Raw genomic sequence first — 17,764 nt, 5'->3', positions numbered from 1 at the left:
AGTGAGGCATAGTTTTCTATGTTAACTTATGTAATTTTCCATTTTGTTACCCACATGCCTTTCCAAAGGTACCTTATAACATCAGTGGTTGGCTTGAAAAGAACAAAGACCTTCTTAATGAAACAGTGGTGGCTGTATTTCAGAAGTCTTCCAACAGAGTCCTGGCGAGTCTTTTTGAAAATTACATCAGTAGTGACAGTGGTGAGTCAATATTCCTCCGTTCTTCAGCCTTAGAATGGATCTCATGGTTGCTTTGTTTTACTAAAATCCTTCCATCTTCCCTGGATCAATTTGGTTTTGCTCCCCCTAGTATAAATTATTTTATTTTGTTAGCCTGTCTGCATTAAGCTGGTTCTTTTTCAAAATGATGCTAGTGTTTTATGAGACATATGTACACTGACATTAGCAATTGCATGGAAAATGTGCATTATAAAAACTATATATGCATGGGTTTCAAATTTTTTTTGTACCAAAATCAGCATCTTTTAGCAAATTTCTGTGTGTTCTGTAACTATTAGACCATTTTTCCTTTCCCTGTCTTTGGATCTACATATCACTAAAAGTACAATAGCATTCAAATTGGAACATTTAAAAAATTCTACAACATCTTCTATGTGTTCAAGTAATGTTTCTCTCTTTAAATCAGCTAAAGTACAGTAAGTAATATATTAAAAGTTAAGATATGCTGAGTGCTAGACCTCTTGTACCAAATAGCCAAGGTGTCATGAATTATTTAATTTTAGTGGAGAATTAAGGTGGTAATTATAAAGTAAGTGGCATTTATGTTATTGCAAAAATTCAACAGAAAATAAGAAGTAAGATGGAGCGTAGGAGCTGGAGAGGGAGGGAGGATAGGAAGTACTATGTTCTCAAAACTGTATATATGAAATACATGAAACCTGTTACCTTTATGTAAATAAGTGTTAAACAGGAAAACTTCTCAAAAGAACTAAAAAGAGCTATTTCAGTGAGCACATGCATGCTAAGGGAAACATCCCTACTGCTGATATAGAGAATATCTTGGTGATTTTTGTATAAGTTCATATCAGCCGCAACATCATCTTAAGCCAAAGGTCATACAGAATGTGGGCCTAAAGTGATTAAGTTGGAGAAGAAGTTTGAAGCCATGAAATTTTGGTTCATGAGATTTAAGGAAAGAAGCTATCTGCACAGCATCTAAGGTGAAACAGCAGATGTTGCTATAGAAGTTATAACAAGCTCTCCAGAAAATCAAGCTAAGCTAATAAATGAAAATGGCTATGCTAAACAACAGATTCAATGCAGATAAACTTGCCTTATTTGGAAGCAGGTATCATCTTGAAACATATTGCTTAGAAATGAGAACTCAATATTGACTTCAAAGTTTCGAAGCACAGACTGATTCTTTCTTTCGGGGTTACCGAAGCTGATAACTTAAAATTAAATCCTAGAACCCTTCAAAATGGCATAAAATCCACTCTTCCTATAACTTATAGTGGATAAGTAAATCTGAGATGATTTCACGCTTGTTTATTAGATGGCTTGCTGAATATGTCGAGTTCAGCATGGAGACCTACTGCTTAGCAAGGAAAAGATTATCACTTCAAAATGTGCCCACTCATTGACTTGTGCGACCAGATGCCTTACAACTCTGATGCAGGTGTATAGTGAGATTGATGTTTTCTTGCCTGTTAACACAGTATCTATTGTGTAAATGGAATCAATGAATAAGTTTGACTTTCAAGTCTTATTATTATAGAAATGGATTGCATAAAGCTCTATCTGCATGGGTAGTGATTTCTCTATTCACTCCAGGTAAAGTAAATGAGAAACTTCAAGAAAGGAGTTAACATTCTTCATTACATTAAATACACTTGTGGTTCATGATAGGAAGTGATAATATCAACATTTACAGGAACTGAGAAGAAGCTATGGTTTTGAGTGGTTTGAAACATCAGTGGGGAAAACTATGAATGTGGTAGAAATGACAGCAGAAATGGAGCTACAAGTATATAATGAACATGTCATGGAATTACTACAGTCTCACAATAAAACTTTAATGAATGAATGATTACATTTTATAAATGCAAAGAAAATGGTTTCTTGAAATTCAGTCTGCTCTTGATGAAGATTCCACAAATACTGCTTAAGTGGCAACAAAGGATTTAGGAACTTACAAAAACTTGATTGATAAAGGACTTCAGAATTTGAGAATATTTACTCAATTTTTAAAATTTTAATTTTAACTGATACATAAATAATGTGCATATCTATGGGTTATGGTGTGATGCTTTGATACACTTATGCACTAATACTCAAATAAGGATAAACATATCTATGACAACCAAGAGTTATTACAGCATCATTGTAAAATTTTCAAAATAATTTTTTGAACATTTTCTTTCTTTTTTTTTTTAAGAAAAATTCATGGGCCCTGCTTGATAGCATAGTGGTTAAGGTCCTCGCCTTGCACATGCCAGGATCCCATATGGGTGCCGGTTCTAGTCCTGGCAGCCCTGCTTCACATCCAGCTCCCTGCTTGTGGCCTGGGAAAGCACTTGAGGACAGCCCAAAGCCTTGGGACCCTGCACCTGTGTGTGAGATCCAGAAGAGTTCCTGGCTTCTGGTTTCAGATTGGCTCAGCTCCAGCCTTTGCAGCCGCTTGGGGAGTGAACCAGTGGACGGAAGATCTTCCTATCTATCCTCCTCTGTATATCTGCCCTTCCAATAAAAAAAATTAAATCTTAAAAAAATTCCTTACAGTAAAAGGGCCCAACACTTCACTAAATAAGTTCAGTTAAAGGCAAAAAGCCTCTTAATTAGTGGGAATATAGAAATAACTGAAAATAATATTTAAGTGGAAAAATGGTGGTTTCACCCATAGACTGCAGTTTAAAAATAATCATGGTTCATTAAGATTATCATGGTATTACATTTTTAAACCTTGGCATGACAACAAATAAACAAAATTTTATGAAGCTATATTTGCAGCAATACTGATACCTTCATTGTTTTTCTGCTTGTTGTAAAAATTTTAGCTTCATATGGAAAGAACATGACTTCTGCTTGAATTCATTTTGTTGCAAATGATAGAATTTTATTCATTCTTTGTAGATAAATAATGTTTTCCTCATTCATTCTTCTTCTGATGGCCGCCTTGGTTGATTCTAAATTTTGGCTATTCTGAGTAGTGGTGCAGTTATGTTTTTGTTATGTAGTGGTCACATGTTTTAGGTTTGTACCCAGGAGAAGGGTTGGATGATCATATAGCAAGTCCATTTATAGTTTCTAAGGAAATATCCACACTGTTTTCCACAGAGGCTGCTCTAATTTACATCCCCACCAGCAATACGGACTTACTTCATTTGGTCTACTTCCTTGTCAGCACTTATTATTCTCTGTGTTTTGGTTGTTAACCATTCTCACAAGGGTGAATTGATTTCTCATTGTGGTTTTGATTTATATTTCCCTGATATCTAGTGATGTGTAACATGTTTTTAAAATGATAGTTGTCTCTGTACAGTTTGTACTCAAGTCTAGAAAATTTTGTTATTGATTGTTCTCCATTTTAACTAAGCTGCCTATGGAGCTTGTTATTGTGGTTGTACATTTTAGTGAGTTAACACGATTCAACCATTTTGAAACAACTTGGTTTGGCACAGGTTATTTTGCTTCAGAAAATAAAAGCAGACTCACTTTTTTTTATGAGTAGTGCAGGTGATACACAAATGTTGCCAAAAGCAAATGATTTTGAAAAACTAAACACAACAGCTACTTACAATCTTATAAACACAGACTAAAATTTAGTATTTTGATAGTATGCTTTCCAGCATTTTATATATTCACCAATAACATTATTTTTAATGACTGAATAGTATTCCATAGTGTATATGTGTCACATTTCTTTATCTTATCAGTTAATGGGCATCTGGGTAGATGCCAAACCTTAGCTATTGTGAATTGAGCTGCTATAAAAACAAAATACAGATAACTTTCTTTTATGTTGATTTCATGTCTTTTGGGTAATGTCCATCAGTGGAATACTTGGGTCATCTGAGGAATCTCCATATTATCTTCCAGATTTATATTCCCACCGACAGCATGTCTTATGTTTTGATTTTTGAATGATACCCTTTTTAACTGGCGTGAGATGGAAGCTCACTGTGGTTTTTATTTGCATTTCCCTGATGGCTTAGTGAAACAGCATTTTTTCATATTTCTATTGTCCATTTGAATTTCATTGTTTAAAAAATGCTTATTCATATCCTTTGCTCAATTATTAACTGGATTGCTTATTTTTTGTTGTAATTCAGTTCATGAATTCTTTATAGATCCTGGATATTAATCCTCTATCAGTTGCATAGTTGGCAGAATGTTTTCTCCCATTCTGTTGATCACCTCTTCACTTTGTTGACTATTTCCTTTGTAGTGCAGAAGATTCCTAGCTTGGTGTAATCCTTTTTTTTTTTTTTTGCTTTAATTATCTGTGTTGCTGGGATGTTTTCTAAGAAGACTTTTTCTAAACCTGTATCTTGTAGCATTTCTGTGATTTTTTCTCTAGTAATTTAATAATCTTGGGCCATAGATTTAGATCCTTGATCCATTTAGGGTTGATTTCTCTATAAGGTGTAAGCGCAAGAGTCTTGTTTCATGCTTTGGGAGGACATAGTTGCATTTTCTCAGCACCGTTTGTTGAAGACTCTTCTTGGACTGATGTTTGTTCACATATCAAAGATTAGTTGGCTGTAGGTGTGTGGGTTCATTTCTGAAATGTCAATTCTCTTCTGTTGATCTTTAGTTCCGCTTTTTTTGTCAGTCCCAGGCTGTTTTGATTAAGACTTCCTTGTGGTGTTTCTTAAAGTTTGGTATTGTGATGCCCTCGATATTGTTTTTGTTGTTTAAGATTGCCTTAGCCATTTGGGGGTCTCATGTTTTCATATGAATTTTAGCATTATTTTTTACCCTAGAGCTAAGAAGAAGGTTGTAGTTGTTTCGATTGGGATCCCATTGATTTGTAATTGCTTTGAGTGGTATGGATATTTTGATGACATTAATTGTACAAATCTTGGAACTTGGCAGATTTTTCCATATTTTGGTGTCTTTTTCTATTTCCCTCTTTAATATTTATGTTGCTTTTCTTAGAGATCTCTCACATCCTTGTCTACATTTCATTATCGAGATCCCCCACATTCTTGTTTAAATTTATTCCAATGTAAACTTTTGTGCAGCTATTGTGTGTGGGGCTGAGCTTACTGTCTTTATCATCACACAGTTGTTCATATATAGAGACTATTGTGTTGATGTTATATCCTACAACATTACCAACTCCTGTATGAGTTTGTTGAGTCCCTTACTAGAGTCTTTTGGTTCCCCTGTGTAGAAGATTGTGTCATCTGCAAATAGGAACTGCTTGATTTCTTTTCAAGGTGTGTTCCTTTGATTTTTCTTTCTTGTCTAGTGGTTGTAGCTAAAACTTCCAGGATTACACAGATTAGCAGTGGTGAGAGTGGGCATCCTTGTCTGATGCTTGGTCTTAGTAGAAATGCCTTCAACTTTCCCCTGGTCAATATGATGCTGACCATGGGCTTTTTATGTTGCGTTATTTGCAATGAGGAGTGTATGTTCTGTGCCCACTTTGCTTAGGATTTTTATCATAAAAAAATTATGTATTTTAGTAAATGCTTTTTATTCGTCAGCTTGCTAATGTATTGTATATATTCATTTGCATACATTTAATCATCCCTGTATACCAGGTACAAATCCCATTTGGTCCTGATGAAACATCTTTCTGATGTGTTGTTGGATTCAAATAGCTAGGATTTTGTTGAAGATTTTTGCATCAATGCTTATCAGGGATATTGGTCTATAGCCTTTTTCTTTGTTGTATCTTTAATTTTTATAAGATTTATTTATTCATTTGAAAGCATTCTAGAGGGTGGCAGGGGGGTAAGGAAGAAGGAAGGGAGAAAAAGAGAGAGAGAGAGAGAGACTCTTCCACATACTGGCTTACTCTCCAGATGACTGCAAGAGCTGAGACTGACCCAGGTTAGGAGCCATACATTTCTTTTAGGTCTAGCATGTCAAAACACAGCCCTATTATTTAGTGCATTTCCCAGGCCATTTGGCAAAGAGCTGGAAATGGCTAGAAACGAATCCATGGGGATGCTGGTTTTGCAGGCAGTGGCTTTACCCACATTGCCATCACATTGGTCCCCAACTTTTGCCTATTTTTATGTTGCCTAAATAAAGATTTAGTCACTGTTTTTGCACAGCCTTAAGAAAAAGTACCAGAAATAAACATTTAACGTTATAGAGCATATTATAAAGCTTTTGGTAGATACTGCCATATTGTTTCTTGAATGTTAATGAATTCATCAACAAGGTATTATAATATGAAACACATATCTTTATAATTTTTTCTTTCCTTTTTTATAGCATTACAGTGTGGGGAGAAGAGATACAAGAAAGGAGCTTCATTCCAAACAGTTGCATCTCTGCATAAAGTAATTTTAATTGCATCTTCATATATTAACTGTTTCACAATCTGCAGTTTTTGCTTATTTGAAATTCTGTACCTTGAAATAAGCGTAAGTTTCATAATTTAATCTGAAAACATCAAACTTTTTCTTGGTATCAAGGAGTTTAGATGACAATGTGAGTACCTCATATCTGCTCATCTATCCTTTCTAAACTTTCCCAGTTGATATGAATATTAGGTCATGACACCTCACAATTCCCAGAGTTTTCCTTGGTCACATGGGTAGGTAAGCTGCCTCCTTGACCTCTTTCTCCAGATTTCTCAAGAAAGGACTAATTGTGGCACAACTGATACATTTAAATTTTCAGCTCCTGTGGGAACTAAAATAAATTAATCCACACAATTGATTTTTGTCTTCTCCTGCTCTACCTTGCTGCCATTACACTCCAAGTGGATCTATCCTATCAACACATCCATATTCTCTAGGAGAATATGTAGGTCTTCTACATATAGGAAATGTGGGGAAAAATTCCATTTTCCCATTTTGTTACCTCGATCTAAGTTATTGCTACCAAACAACAATAAGTGTGAATTTATTCACAATGCAACTCTCTGTGTCAGATAAAGCTTTCTTTTCTAAAGGAAAGAAGCAATTTATTTTTGATAAACAAGGAAAAATGTTGAACTCATTATTTTATTAGTGGTTTAATGTTGGCTATAAAATTGACAAACTTGAAGACATTTGCAAGTGGTGTTTTTAGTGATTTGAAAAGTGATAGGGTGTTTATTGCTTTGTTTATTTTAGAAAAACTTGAATAAATTGATGACTAATCTGAAATCAACAGTGCCTCACTTTGTAAGATGTATAAAACCCAACACGAACAAAACACCAGGTAAGAGCTAGAATTCTACTCTACATAGAGGGACACATTTTATTTTAGCTATGTTGTAAGTCTTTTCAGAAATATGTGCTGAAATCTTTAATATAAATGTAAAATTTTATAAGGAAAAAATTTAAGTTGAAAGTGAGATCTTTGAAACACCTGTTCAATATTGCCTTAGAATTGAAATTCAAATGCACATGTTGAAGAAGTTCACAAAACAGTTTCAACTGTGTCATATAAAAATTGACATCAGCATTTTAATTCCTCCGGATTTTTTTTTACAATTTTTAATTTTATTCTTAATATCTTTTGCATAGTTGAGAAGCATGCATGCCCATCTAAACTCTGATTAAGGGGGAAGGGTCCATGAATGGAGGAAGATGGGTGTGACAAATGTTTCACTTTCTTTCTTTTCATTCTTCTGGTCTGTTGGGCAGGGAAAGGAAGGGGACCACTCCTTGCTATCAAATCACATCAGAACCCAGGGATGGGGGACAGTCATTTGATGATATCTTACAGACCTCATATGGGAAAGAATGTTCTGAGGGTGTTACTGGAGTGATTTTGACACTTGTGAGATATTGTTGTCAGCTTTGTTGCACTAGGGTTGAGAAAAACTTTACAAGTTCTCTTGGCTGGCTGACCAAGTCTACCTAAGTACATCTACAGTCTCAGGTGCAAAGCTTGGCCAGGAAAGTTGTAAAAACGATTCCATTTTCCAGCCTCTGATGAGGTACTTGACAGCCATTGCCAGCTGAGGTGACCTGGCTGTCATGCTCCGCAGGTGCATCGAGGCATGCAGTCCAATGCACAGGTATCAGCAACGAAGGAGGCCCAATCCAGATACATTGACTCTAAGGTTGGGACACATATATGGTGACATTTCCTTAGACCAGGATTTGAGTCCAGCAATCTAGTTGGGGAGTTCACCAAGAAACCTGGCCTGGGTGACCTCAGAATTGACTCTTGTGCATGCCAGATGGTGCAGGATCAGGTTTGGCCAATCGGCTGCACCAACCAATGCACATACCAGTGGATGCAGCTGCCTAGTCAGTTCTATCCTGAGCCCCTACATTCACTTTAATAGACAGGTGCAATGGCCTAGCCTAGCCCAGCCTGTGGCAGGCTCGGTCTTCATACACAGGTACCACAGCCTGGTTAGCATGACGCCCAGGTAATCTCTGCCAGACTTACCCCAAACCTCAGGGATTGTGTGTGCCAGACTGTGCTGTAGCATAACCTGATCTGACTTTCGTGCACACTCATGAGTACTGTGGCTTAGTTCAGCTTGCCCCACCCACACATCTGGCCCACTCATATGTCAACATGTGCTACAGCTCATACTGGCCTGACCTCATCAGCAAGAGCTGTGGCCAACCAGGGGAGTTGCTCAAGTTCCTTTATTAGGTCCACTCACAGCCTCGGATTTGTGTGCCAGTGGGTACTGTGGCCCAGCCAGATGTGACTGGTATCCACTCCTGGCACTCATTGGTGGATATTATGGCCTAGCTCGACTGACTTGCACCCATTCTGGCTCTGACCAATGGGTGCTACAGCCTAGTCCAGCCTTCCTACCTCTAGATTGGCTCTCGTGTGACCTGCATGGACCAGCAGGTGGCAGATAATGCTACTTAGCCCAGCCTCATGACCTCTGGTTCCTTTTTTTTTTTTTTTGCATTATGTGACAGATTCATAGGCTCTGGGAATCCCCCCACCCCTCCCCACGCCCCTCCCCCCTGGTGGATTCCTCCACCTTGATGCAGTATTACAGTTCAAATTCAATCAAGATTCTTTCCTTGCAAACGTATACCAAGCATAGAGTCCAGCTACTTATTGTCCAGATGGGTTGAACAGTTTCTTGGGGAGACCATTTCTGGTCCGAAGTTAGAGCTGGTAGAATATCATCCCAGTCAATTAAGAGTCCCAATATAACATCAACAGCAATTTGCAACATTATGGAATTGACATGGTTTTGAGTAACCAGTATGTTAAAAAAAAAAAAATTGTCGACAAATGTCTTGTTAGAGTTACAAGCCAGTCTAGATTATCCTAAAATCTGCCAAGATCAGCAAAATTATACTTCAACACAACAAATGGCTAAATACTAAAATGAAATAGACATGAGACAGCTGAATGGTACCTTATAGCCATTTTAAGGTATATAGCAGCCGGTCCTGTATATAAGCTAAAATTGAAATGTCAATGAGCTAATCATAGGATCTGGTTCCTTTTTCTAAACCTTCCCATTTCAATTTCCTCACTTACCTGTCAGTGCAGTCTGTAATCGAAACCCCAGGGGTCATTCCTACCCTGTCAAACATTATCTCAGCTACTCCACTCCAACCTGTCTCCAGGTCCCTTTCCTAGGCAATCTGCAGTCCCCCTGCCTTGAGGCTGGGATGGCATGTCCCTGCCTAGGGTTCCCCACCTTATATATATATTTTTAAAGTAGAATAGACAACTTTGCTGGCACACTGCTATAGATAACACAAAGTTGGCATTAGCCAGGCTCAGAATGCCTGCTAGCTGTTAGCTGCTTTTCTCTTAGGATCGTAACACTTGCCTTTGCTCAAGGCAGCCTAGGCAGTTGCCTCAAGCTGGGGTCCTCCTTGAATTTCATGCTAAAATGTGGGCGAATTTTAATACCATTGTCTACAGGGGGAAAAGTATAATAGGATGTGTTGGATTAATCAATTGAGGGACTGAGGTAGATATTTTAGCATAAATACAGTTATTTGGTCTGAGTTGACCGTAAATACAATTCTGAGATCGTTTTCTAATTGTTAGAAAATACTAGCATCCTTCCCAATACCTTCATCTTCCTTCTTCCTAATAACATCCATTTCTTTAATTATATGATTCTGGGAAGCAGATTCTTTTTGAGTAGTAAAAGGTAGCTGAAAGATTATGGGGTAACTGAGTGGATTTTGGACTTAACAACAAACTTTTACTGATATCAAGCTCTTGCATTGCTTTCTGTGCACCATGGGTTTCAAGATTCCCAAGCAACTCTTTGGAACTGCAGCCATTACAGAGCCTTTGCTGGAAGTTATCAGCTTCATAGGAAGTATATGAAAGTATATGAAAGCTGTAAGTATATACTTACAGCTTCACAGAATGAACCAGCCCTGGTATTAGTAGTCACATACTGATACTGGTTTCCAAGAGTTCAGCATATCTTGCATTTTTATATTAAACCTTCTGTAATTAAGACTCCCATCTTGACAATCTGTTGCTTATTTGGAGAAAGTGCAATATCAAACAATGATGCCACTGTTTGTGTTTTGGCAGTGGATTGCATGTTCATTTATGGCAGCCTGTTTTTGCCTCATTGCTTCTTTTCACCTGCGTGCATCAAGGAACACTAGTTCCGTACAGCGAAGAATGTAATTACTGCATCTGTTTTGGCGCAATTGTATTACCTATTAGAATTGCCTTCCACTGACACAACTCTGAATTCAGCATTTTCTAAAAGAAATTTATGTCAAAAGACAAACCCCCAAACACATCACTATCTAAAGCAATACTTTATATATGTTTGAAGAGAAGATTGTGTCTTAAGCATCATATTTCTGTCTGTTCTAATCAATCACCTGTGTCTGTCCATGAAAGAGATCTCGTTACAGAAATATGGATTCCTGACAGATCTATTTCTATGACCCTGAACTTAGAAAGAGCCATCCTTTCCCCCCATCTGTCTTGTAATTTCATAGTAGGATGTTGTTGTAGGAGAAGTGCACCTTGACCTTGTCTAGAAGAATTTCTGAGAGTAGTGTCTTGAATGGGCTTCTATGACAGAATCATCTAGAGCAGATTGTAGCTGACAGCTACTTCTGATGAACAAAGAGATCATAAATGTAAACTTAAAGTACAGAATAAAATTTAGATTTTTGTCAAGTTGTAAGGGAAGAATAAAAACGAGACTGTGGTCAAGTTCTTTCTGGGCTGTGGGGAGCGGGGTGTAAAAGCCACTTCTGGGACTGGGAGGGGCCGTTGCAAGATGGTGGCTGGCCCAGGGCCAGGAGACGGAGCTGGTCTCGCCAGTAGGTAAACAGGATAGGCTAGTTCCCCTGCGGTGATTATTGGCCTATCACGTAGCGCCAAGTCGACCCACGGAGAGAAGTGATTGGTGGAGAACTGTATAAAAGTAGCGGGTAAAAGCTAGTGGGAGGACAGATGGATGAAGAAGGACAGAGGACGGACGGACAGACAACAGATGACAGACAACAGACGACAGACAACCACGAAGAAAGACTGGGGGGCGACGAGGAGACTGGAGGGGAATGAAGCAGAGAGTATGGGAAGAAATGTTGGAAGAAGGGTGGTGGAAAACGGGAGGAAGGGTGGCGGAAGAAGCGGGTAGGAAAGCTTAGATCAATGGGTACAGGCGCAGCGGAGAGAAGGTTTTAAACGGAGCCGCTTTGGGCAGTGAGAGGGCCAGTTGCCAGTGTTTCCCGGACCCTCAAGAGTTTGCCGTGTCATTTTAGTGTCGCCACTGCTGGGCGGTGACGACACTAGGCAAAACTGTAAACATAATTTTATTTGTTTTGTGCTTCTGCCCCTTTCTTTTTAGTCCCCATTTTTGCAATTCTCACTCTCCTTCTTAGAAATGGCAGTTCACTTCTGTGTTTTAACCCTACTCCCTAGTTGGATTCTTTTTTTTAAAGATTTATTTATTTTTATTGAAAGGCAGATATACAGAGAGGAAGATCTTCCACCTGCTGATTCACTCCCCAAGTGGTCAATAATGGCCGGTATTGAGTCGATCCAAAACCAGGAGCCCGGAGCCTCTTTCGGGTCTCTCATGCGGGTGCAGGAACCCAAGACTTTGGGCAGTCCTTGATTGCTTTCCCAGGATGCCAGCAGGGAGCTGGATGTGGAACAGGGCCACCAGGATTAGAACCAGTGCCCACATGGGATCCTGGCACATGTAAGGCAAGGACTTCAGACACCAGGCTACTGTGCCAGGCCCTCTAGTTGGGTTTTGATCTGGGATTTTTCTGGTGAAAATAAGCCATTTACATTATAGCAAAAACCTATATATGTATACATATATACATATATATGTACATATATATTTTTTCATTTTCCAGGAGTATCTCCTTATAAAACCCACTCCAACTGAACTGAAGGATTTGTTGCAAGTTAAAACAAGTTTTGTGCTATTTATATTTATAAACTCTTACAGAACAGGATGGATATTATAAGTATCATCAGGGTGCAAGTGAAGGAATTCCTGTGATCTTAGAAGAACATCAAATATTTAACTGTTTAAAAAAATGTAACAGATACCAAATAAGAAAAAAAATCTGCCATGATTTTCGGATTCAAACTAAATAATACTTCTCAGGTGTAATGGACTCATACTTGGTTCTGCAACAGCTGCACTGTAACGGTGTCTTGGAAGGGATTAGAATATACCGTGAAGGTTTTCCATACCGTCTGTTGTATGCTGATTTTCAACAAAGGTAAATATTCATTCAAGTATCCAAGAAGCCCGAGGAAGCCTACTCTGTCTTTCTCTAGTAACAAGTATTTAGGCATGCATTTTTTGATGGGGGGAATGTGTTTTGGTGGTGATGAGATATATAGTGACAGAATTCCATTATTATTTCTCCTAAATGCAACATCTATGTAGCCATGGTATCATTAAGTATCTGTTATTAGATAATAAATCCACACATAGAAGAACTACATATGGAAGTAAAAATCCACACATAGAAGAACTACATATGGAGGCTGAACTGAATTTCTGAAATATTGTACCTGATCTACAGATATACATAAAGGTATGTAGTAGAAAGGCAGATAGATACGGATAAATATACAGATGTACCTGCCATCCAGACAGGCTATTACTTCATAAGAAATCCTGTGAAAGGAAGGAAGCCAACAGGGTGTGGGCAGAAGGCACAACAGACTTCTTTGATTTCTGTTTCTGAATTCTGAAAGTGTAAATTATGGGTCATCAAGGCTTTTGAGCATAGATGCTAGAGTAGAAAGGGAACCTGTCCGGAATCAAGAGGCATATTTCTCATTCTCTATAAACTCAGCATGAATGAAGGACTCTTTAAAAGATAGTTAATGTATTTGCCTTCATCCTCATTGTCCATGTGATAGTGATTTTATGTTTCCCCTCCCCCCTTACTTTATCCTTCCAATTCTTCTTTTTCCAATAGTGTGGACAATCACTATGACAACTTTAAACTATTACACTGATTTAGTTTGTGAAACTGAACATATTGGCAATAGCTTTATTTCAACACTTGCTCCTCTGGTCCTAATTTACATTAGGTACTGCATTCTGAACCCAAGGACTTGTCTAAAGAGCAAGTTTGTAAATAGTAAGAAAGTTACTGAAGAACTGCTTGGCTCCCTGGATATACACCCAACCCAGTATCAATTTGGAATCACTAAGGTAACCAGAAAACTGCTAAGAATGTGGGGAAAAGTGGAAAGAAATTATGTGTCTTAAAATAGCCATGTGTGAAAGATTCTAAAGCATTTTTCTATTCTAATGACTGATAGAGTGAATTGAAAATGGAAACTTCAGAAGGAAAACTCAATTTTTAAAGCTCAGTCTTTACTATATTTACATTTGTATTATAATTTGTTCCCAGACACAAAACACTGAATAAATCTTATGGTGCTGAAAAATATGTGTATATAGAGCGAAAGAAAAGTGAATCAACCTCCTGGAATTAACCAGTTGTATATATATATATACATGCTACTCTTTTAGGGAATACATTTTGTAAGACAACTTAAGAAATTTAAAACTTTAGAGTCAAGCTAACTATCAAAAAAATGAGTGCAAATAAGAGAAAAGATTCCTAAATTCATAATTAATGTTTACAGAAATTTTAATTGTTTATTTGTTTTATTATTTAGAAGGTTTTCTATTAATTTTAGATTTATAAAGCCAAACTTTTCTGATATAGACTTTGCTCATTGAAGAAAACCTTAGAAGAAATTTAGAACTAATCATAATCTCAAAGAACACATGTGTTATTCACAGAGCCATTAACAGAAATTGCAGCATACCTATTATGAGTAAAAATAATATCCAACATTTATTTCAGGTGTTTTTAAGAGCTCGCATTCTAGATCAACTGGAAGAAATGAGAGATGAGAGACTATCTAAATTCTTCACATTGTTTCAAGCCAGAGCAAGAGGCAAACTGATGCGAATCAGATATCAGAATATTCTGGAAAAAAGGTATTATCATACCCTCACTCCCAGAGCAAAGATGTACAACAAATCGTATGGCTTTATTTCAAATAACAGGCCAAGTCATGAGCTGCTCTTTCTGCTTGGTCTGGGTCTTAACAATTTTTTAGTCTTGGAATACCCAAAACAGAGAGCAATCGGCTTCCCCTCTCCCCACCGCCCCCAGTCCAGCCAAGAGGAAACTTATTCACTATGTGCATGACATTGAGCCTTTCCTTTGGGAGGGTTTCTTTAGAAATGTGACAGTCTGAAGGTGGTGTGACACAATTTGTGAGAGAAGCAGATCTAGAAGGGTTTGGATATATCACACAGTAAACCCTGTGAGAAAGCTTGCTTCAACATGGGAGGTATTCTGGGCACTTGGCTACGCCACCTGGGTGAGAAACTGTGGCTCCTGCTGATGTGCACTCATCACTGTCTTATTTTATTTGGGGCACATGTATTAAGGATATTTATCACCACATTTAGACACATGATTAAAGATTTTTCTTGCTCCATAATAGAATTATAAAAAGCAAGATTACAAAATCACTGAACAAAGGGTCATGAGCAAGGAATTCTGCAGCTGTTACATCAACATTTTCTTTGTTAAAACTTATATTTAGCATTCACAATGCTTAGTTCACAATTTGTTAATTAGATCTGTTTCCCCAAGGAGGATAACAGTTCATGTCAGATACTAAGGACATAACTTGTAAGAATCTTCTGTGAGCCATTGTGCTGGGCTCTCAGTGATTTTTTTTATTTGTATACATCCCCATTTGCATGTATGCAAGCACTTGTTGAGGACAGTATTACTCAAAACAATAAGTTCTCTGGAAACAGTTTGTAGATAACAGCTGACTGGAAAACACACTATGAGTCACAATTCTTTACAGCAAGATGTAATATGTTTTAGATTACATGCAATTTTAGCTTTGCAAGATATTGCCCCAAAAAGGTTTCTTCCAAATCACTTTCCATTACGGCATGTGAAATTGCCACTGATTCACTTGCTCATCAACATGTACAACTTCAGGTTTTAAAATATTTGCCAAATTTCTTCTTAGTTCTTACACTGGGGAGAGCTACCACTCCCTTTTTTTAAAAAGATTTATTTATTTTTATTACAAAGTCTGATACACAGAGAGGAGGAGAGACAGAGAGGAAGATCTTCTGTCCAATGATTCTCTCCCCAAGTGAGCGCAACAGCCGGTGCTGTGCCGATCTGAAGCCAGGAGCCAGGAACTTCCTCCAGGTCTCCCACACGGGTTTAGGATCCCAAAGCATTGAGCTGTCCTGGACTGCTTTCCCAGGCCACAAGCAGGGAGCTGAATGGGAAGTAGAGCTGCTGGGATTAGAACCGGCGCCCATATGGGATCCCGGGGCGTTCAAGGCAAGGACTTTAGCCGCTAGACCACTCCGCCAGGCTCCAAGAGCTACCATTCCTTTTTTATAGGTGATATTTAAGAGTTTATTTTGGGAAAATATAATTTATTGCATGGAGAATATTTCTTTTATTGAATATTATTTTAATTAGCAAAATGATGAAATTTTAATCAATATTAAAAACAATCACTTTTTTTCTAATTCTATTTATCTGATAGTTTTTTCCTGCAAAAATAACTCTAATGCTGTGAAATTAATATCTTTGGTTGTGATTTTATCATGAGAGTTTTGTATCAATACTCAAAAGTAATTGGCCAACACCTGTCATTTCACTTATTATTTTAATTGATATGGGGTCAGGGTTAACCTAATAACATAAATGAGTTTTAGAATATTTCCTCATTTCAAAACATCAGAAAATTTGCTAAAACTATTAGGGAACTATTTAGGAATCTTTGATAGAATTTACGAAGAAAGTCACATCTGTCTCTAGTATTTTTTTTTATGTTTTTATATATTTAAATATTTTGATTGAATGTTTTCTATTGCTTTGGACCTATTACTTTTTTCTTCTTGAATCAGCTTAGGTAAACATTTAGTTTAGAAAACATTTACAATTCTTTCAAGTTTTCCAATTTACTAGATTATGACTTTTAAGTCTCCATTGTACCTTAAGTTAGGTTCCTAGAGGACGATTCTAATTTGTTATATTGCTGGAATGCTATTCCTGCTAGATCATCTTTGTTTTTTTGTTTCTGTAATTGGGCAATTTTGATCTCCTATAATGAGTTTAGAAGTGATTTTTGTTCTTGATCTTTTCTGAAACAATTTGGGAAGGATTAGAGTTCTTTAAATGTTGGGTAGAATTCACCAGTGAAATTATCAGGTCCTAAACTGATTTGTTAGGCGATTTTAATTACTCATTCAATACCAGTAGTCATAATTTTGTCTATCCAGTTTTCTATTTGTTGATGATTCAATCTTCATTGGTTGCATGCTTCTGGGTATTTATTTCATTTCTCCCAAGCTATCTAAATTTTTAGCCTATAATCATTCACAATTGTGGAATTAGTTGTAATGCATCCTCACCTACTTATACTTCTGTTATAGTCTTGTCTCTTTTTGTCAGTATAGCTAAAGGTTTATCATTTATTTGTTGGATATTTATATTAGTTTTTAAATTTATTTTCTTCCTTTTTGTTTTATTTCTTCTGCTACCTTTGAGCTTAGCTTGTTCGTTTGCTAGTGTTCCTTTTGTAGTGTTAGATTATTTGACATCTTTTGTTATTTATTAGCCTGTATCTTAGGAATTATTTTGCTTTGTCTTACAAGTTTTGATAGATCATGTTTGTATTTCAGTTTGTGTCAGTGTAGTTTTCCAAATATCATTTTTTATTTTCTTTGATCAATTGCTTGCTAAGGAGTTTGTTACTTAATTTGCAGAGATTAGCCAATTTCCAGTTTCTCTACATTATTGGTTTTTGATTACTTAGCACTATAGTTGGGAAAGATACCTAGAATGAGTCTTCCTGAATTTGTGAAAATTTGTTTTGTGACTTAAGATATGATCTGTTCTGAAGATTATTTCTCATGTACTTGAAAAGAATGTACAGTCTGCTGCCTGTGTATAGAATGATTAATACAGGTTTGTTTGGGCCAGAAGCTCAGTGGAGTGGTTTAAGCCCAGTTATTTATAATTGATTTTCGGCCTCAATGTTGCATCCACTGGGGGAATGTGAGTTGTTAAAGTCATTAACTATCGTATTTCTATTTCTCCCTCAAATTCTTTACTCTTTGTTCTTTCTAATTGTTTGCTTTATTTGT

The 17,764-nt window shown here is 37.1% G+C and overlaps 1 protein-coding gene across 1 annotated transcript in view; it reads left to right on the top strand.

Moving 5' to 3' along the window:
- The window catches only part of MYH15 (myosin heavy chain 15), a 144,335-nt gene that overhangs the window by 53,295 nt on the left and 73,276 nt on the right, over positions 1-17,764 (top strand). The window contains exons 16-21 of the mRNA XM_058661281.1: positions 69-201; positions 6,415-6,482; positions 7,263-7,350; positions 12,692-12,809; positions 13,636-13,759; positions 14,424-14,560. Coding sequence (XP_058517264.1) covers positions 69-201; positions 6,415-6,482; positions 7,263-7,350; positions 12,692-12,809; positions 13,636-13,759; positions 14,424-14,560 — 668 coding nt within the window. The remainder of the gene's footprint in view (positions 1-68; positions 202-6,414; positions 6,483-7,262; positions 7,351-12,691; positions 12,810-13,635; positions 13,760-14,423; positions 14,561-17,764) is intronic.

This window comes from Ochotona princeps, chromosome 3, assembly GCF_030435755.1.
Source record: "Ochotona princeps isolate mOchPri1 chromosome 3, mOchPri1.hap1, whole genome shotgun sequence".
Lineage (NCBI taxonomy): Eukaryota > Metazoa > Chordata > Mammalia > Lagomorpha > Ochotonidae > Ochotona > Ochotona princeps.
The sequence above is the reverse complement of the archived record's forward strand: the minus strand, read 5'-3'. Positions and strand labels throughout refer to the sequence as shown.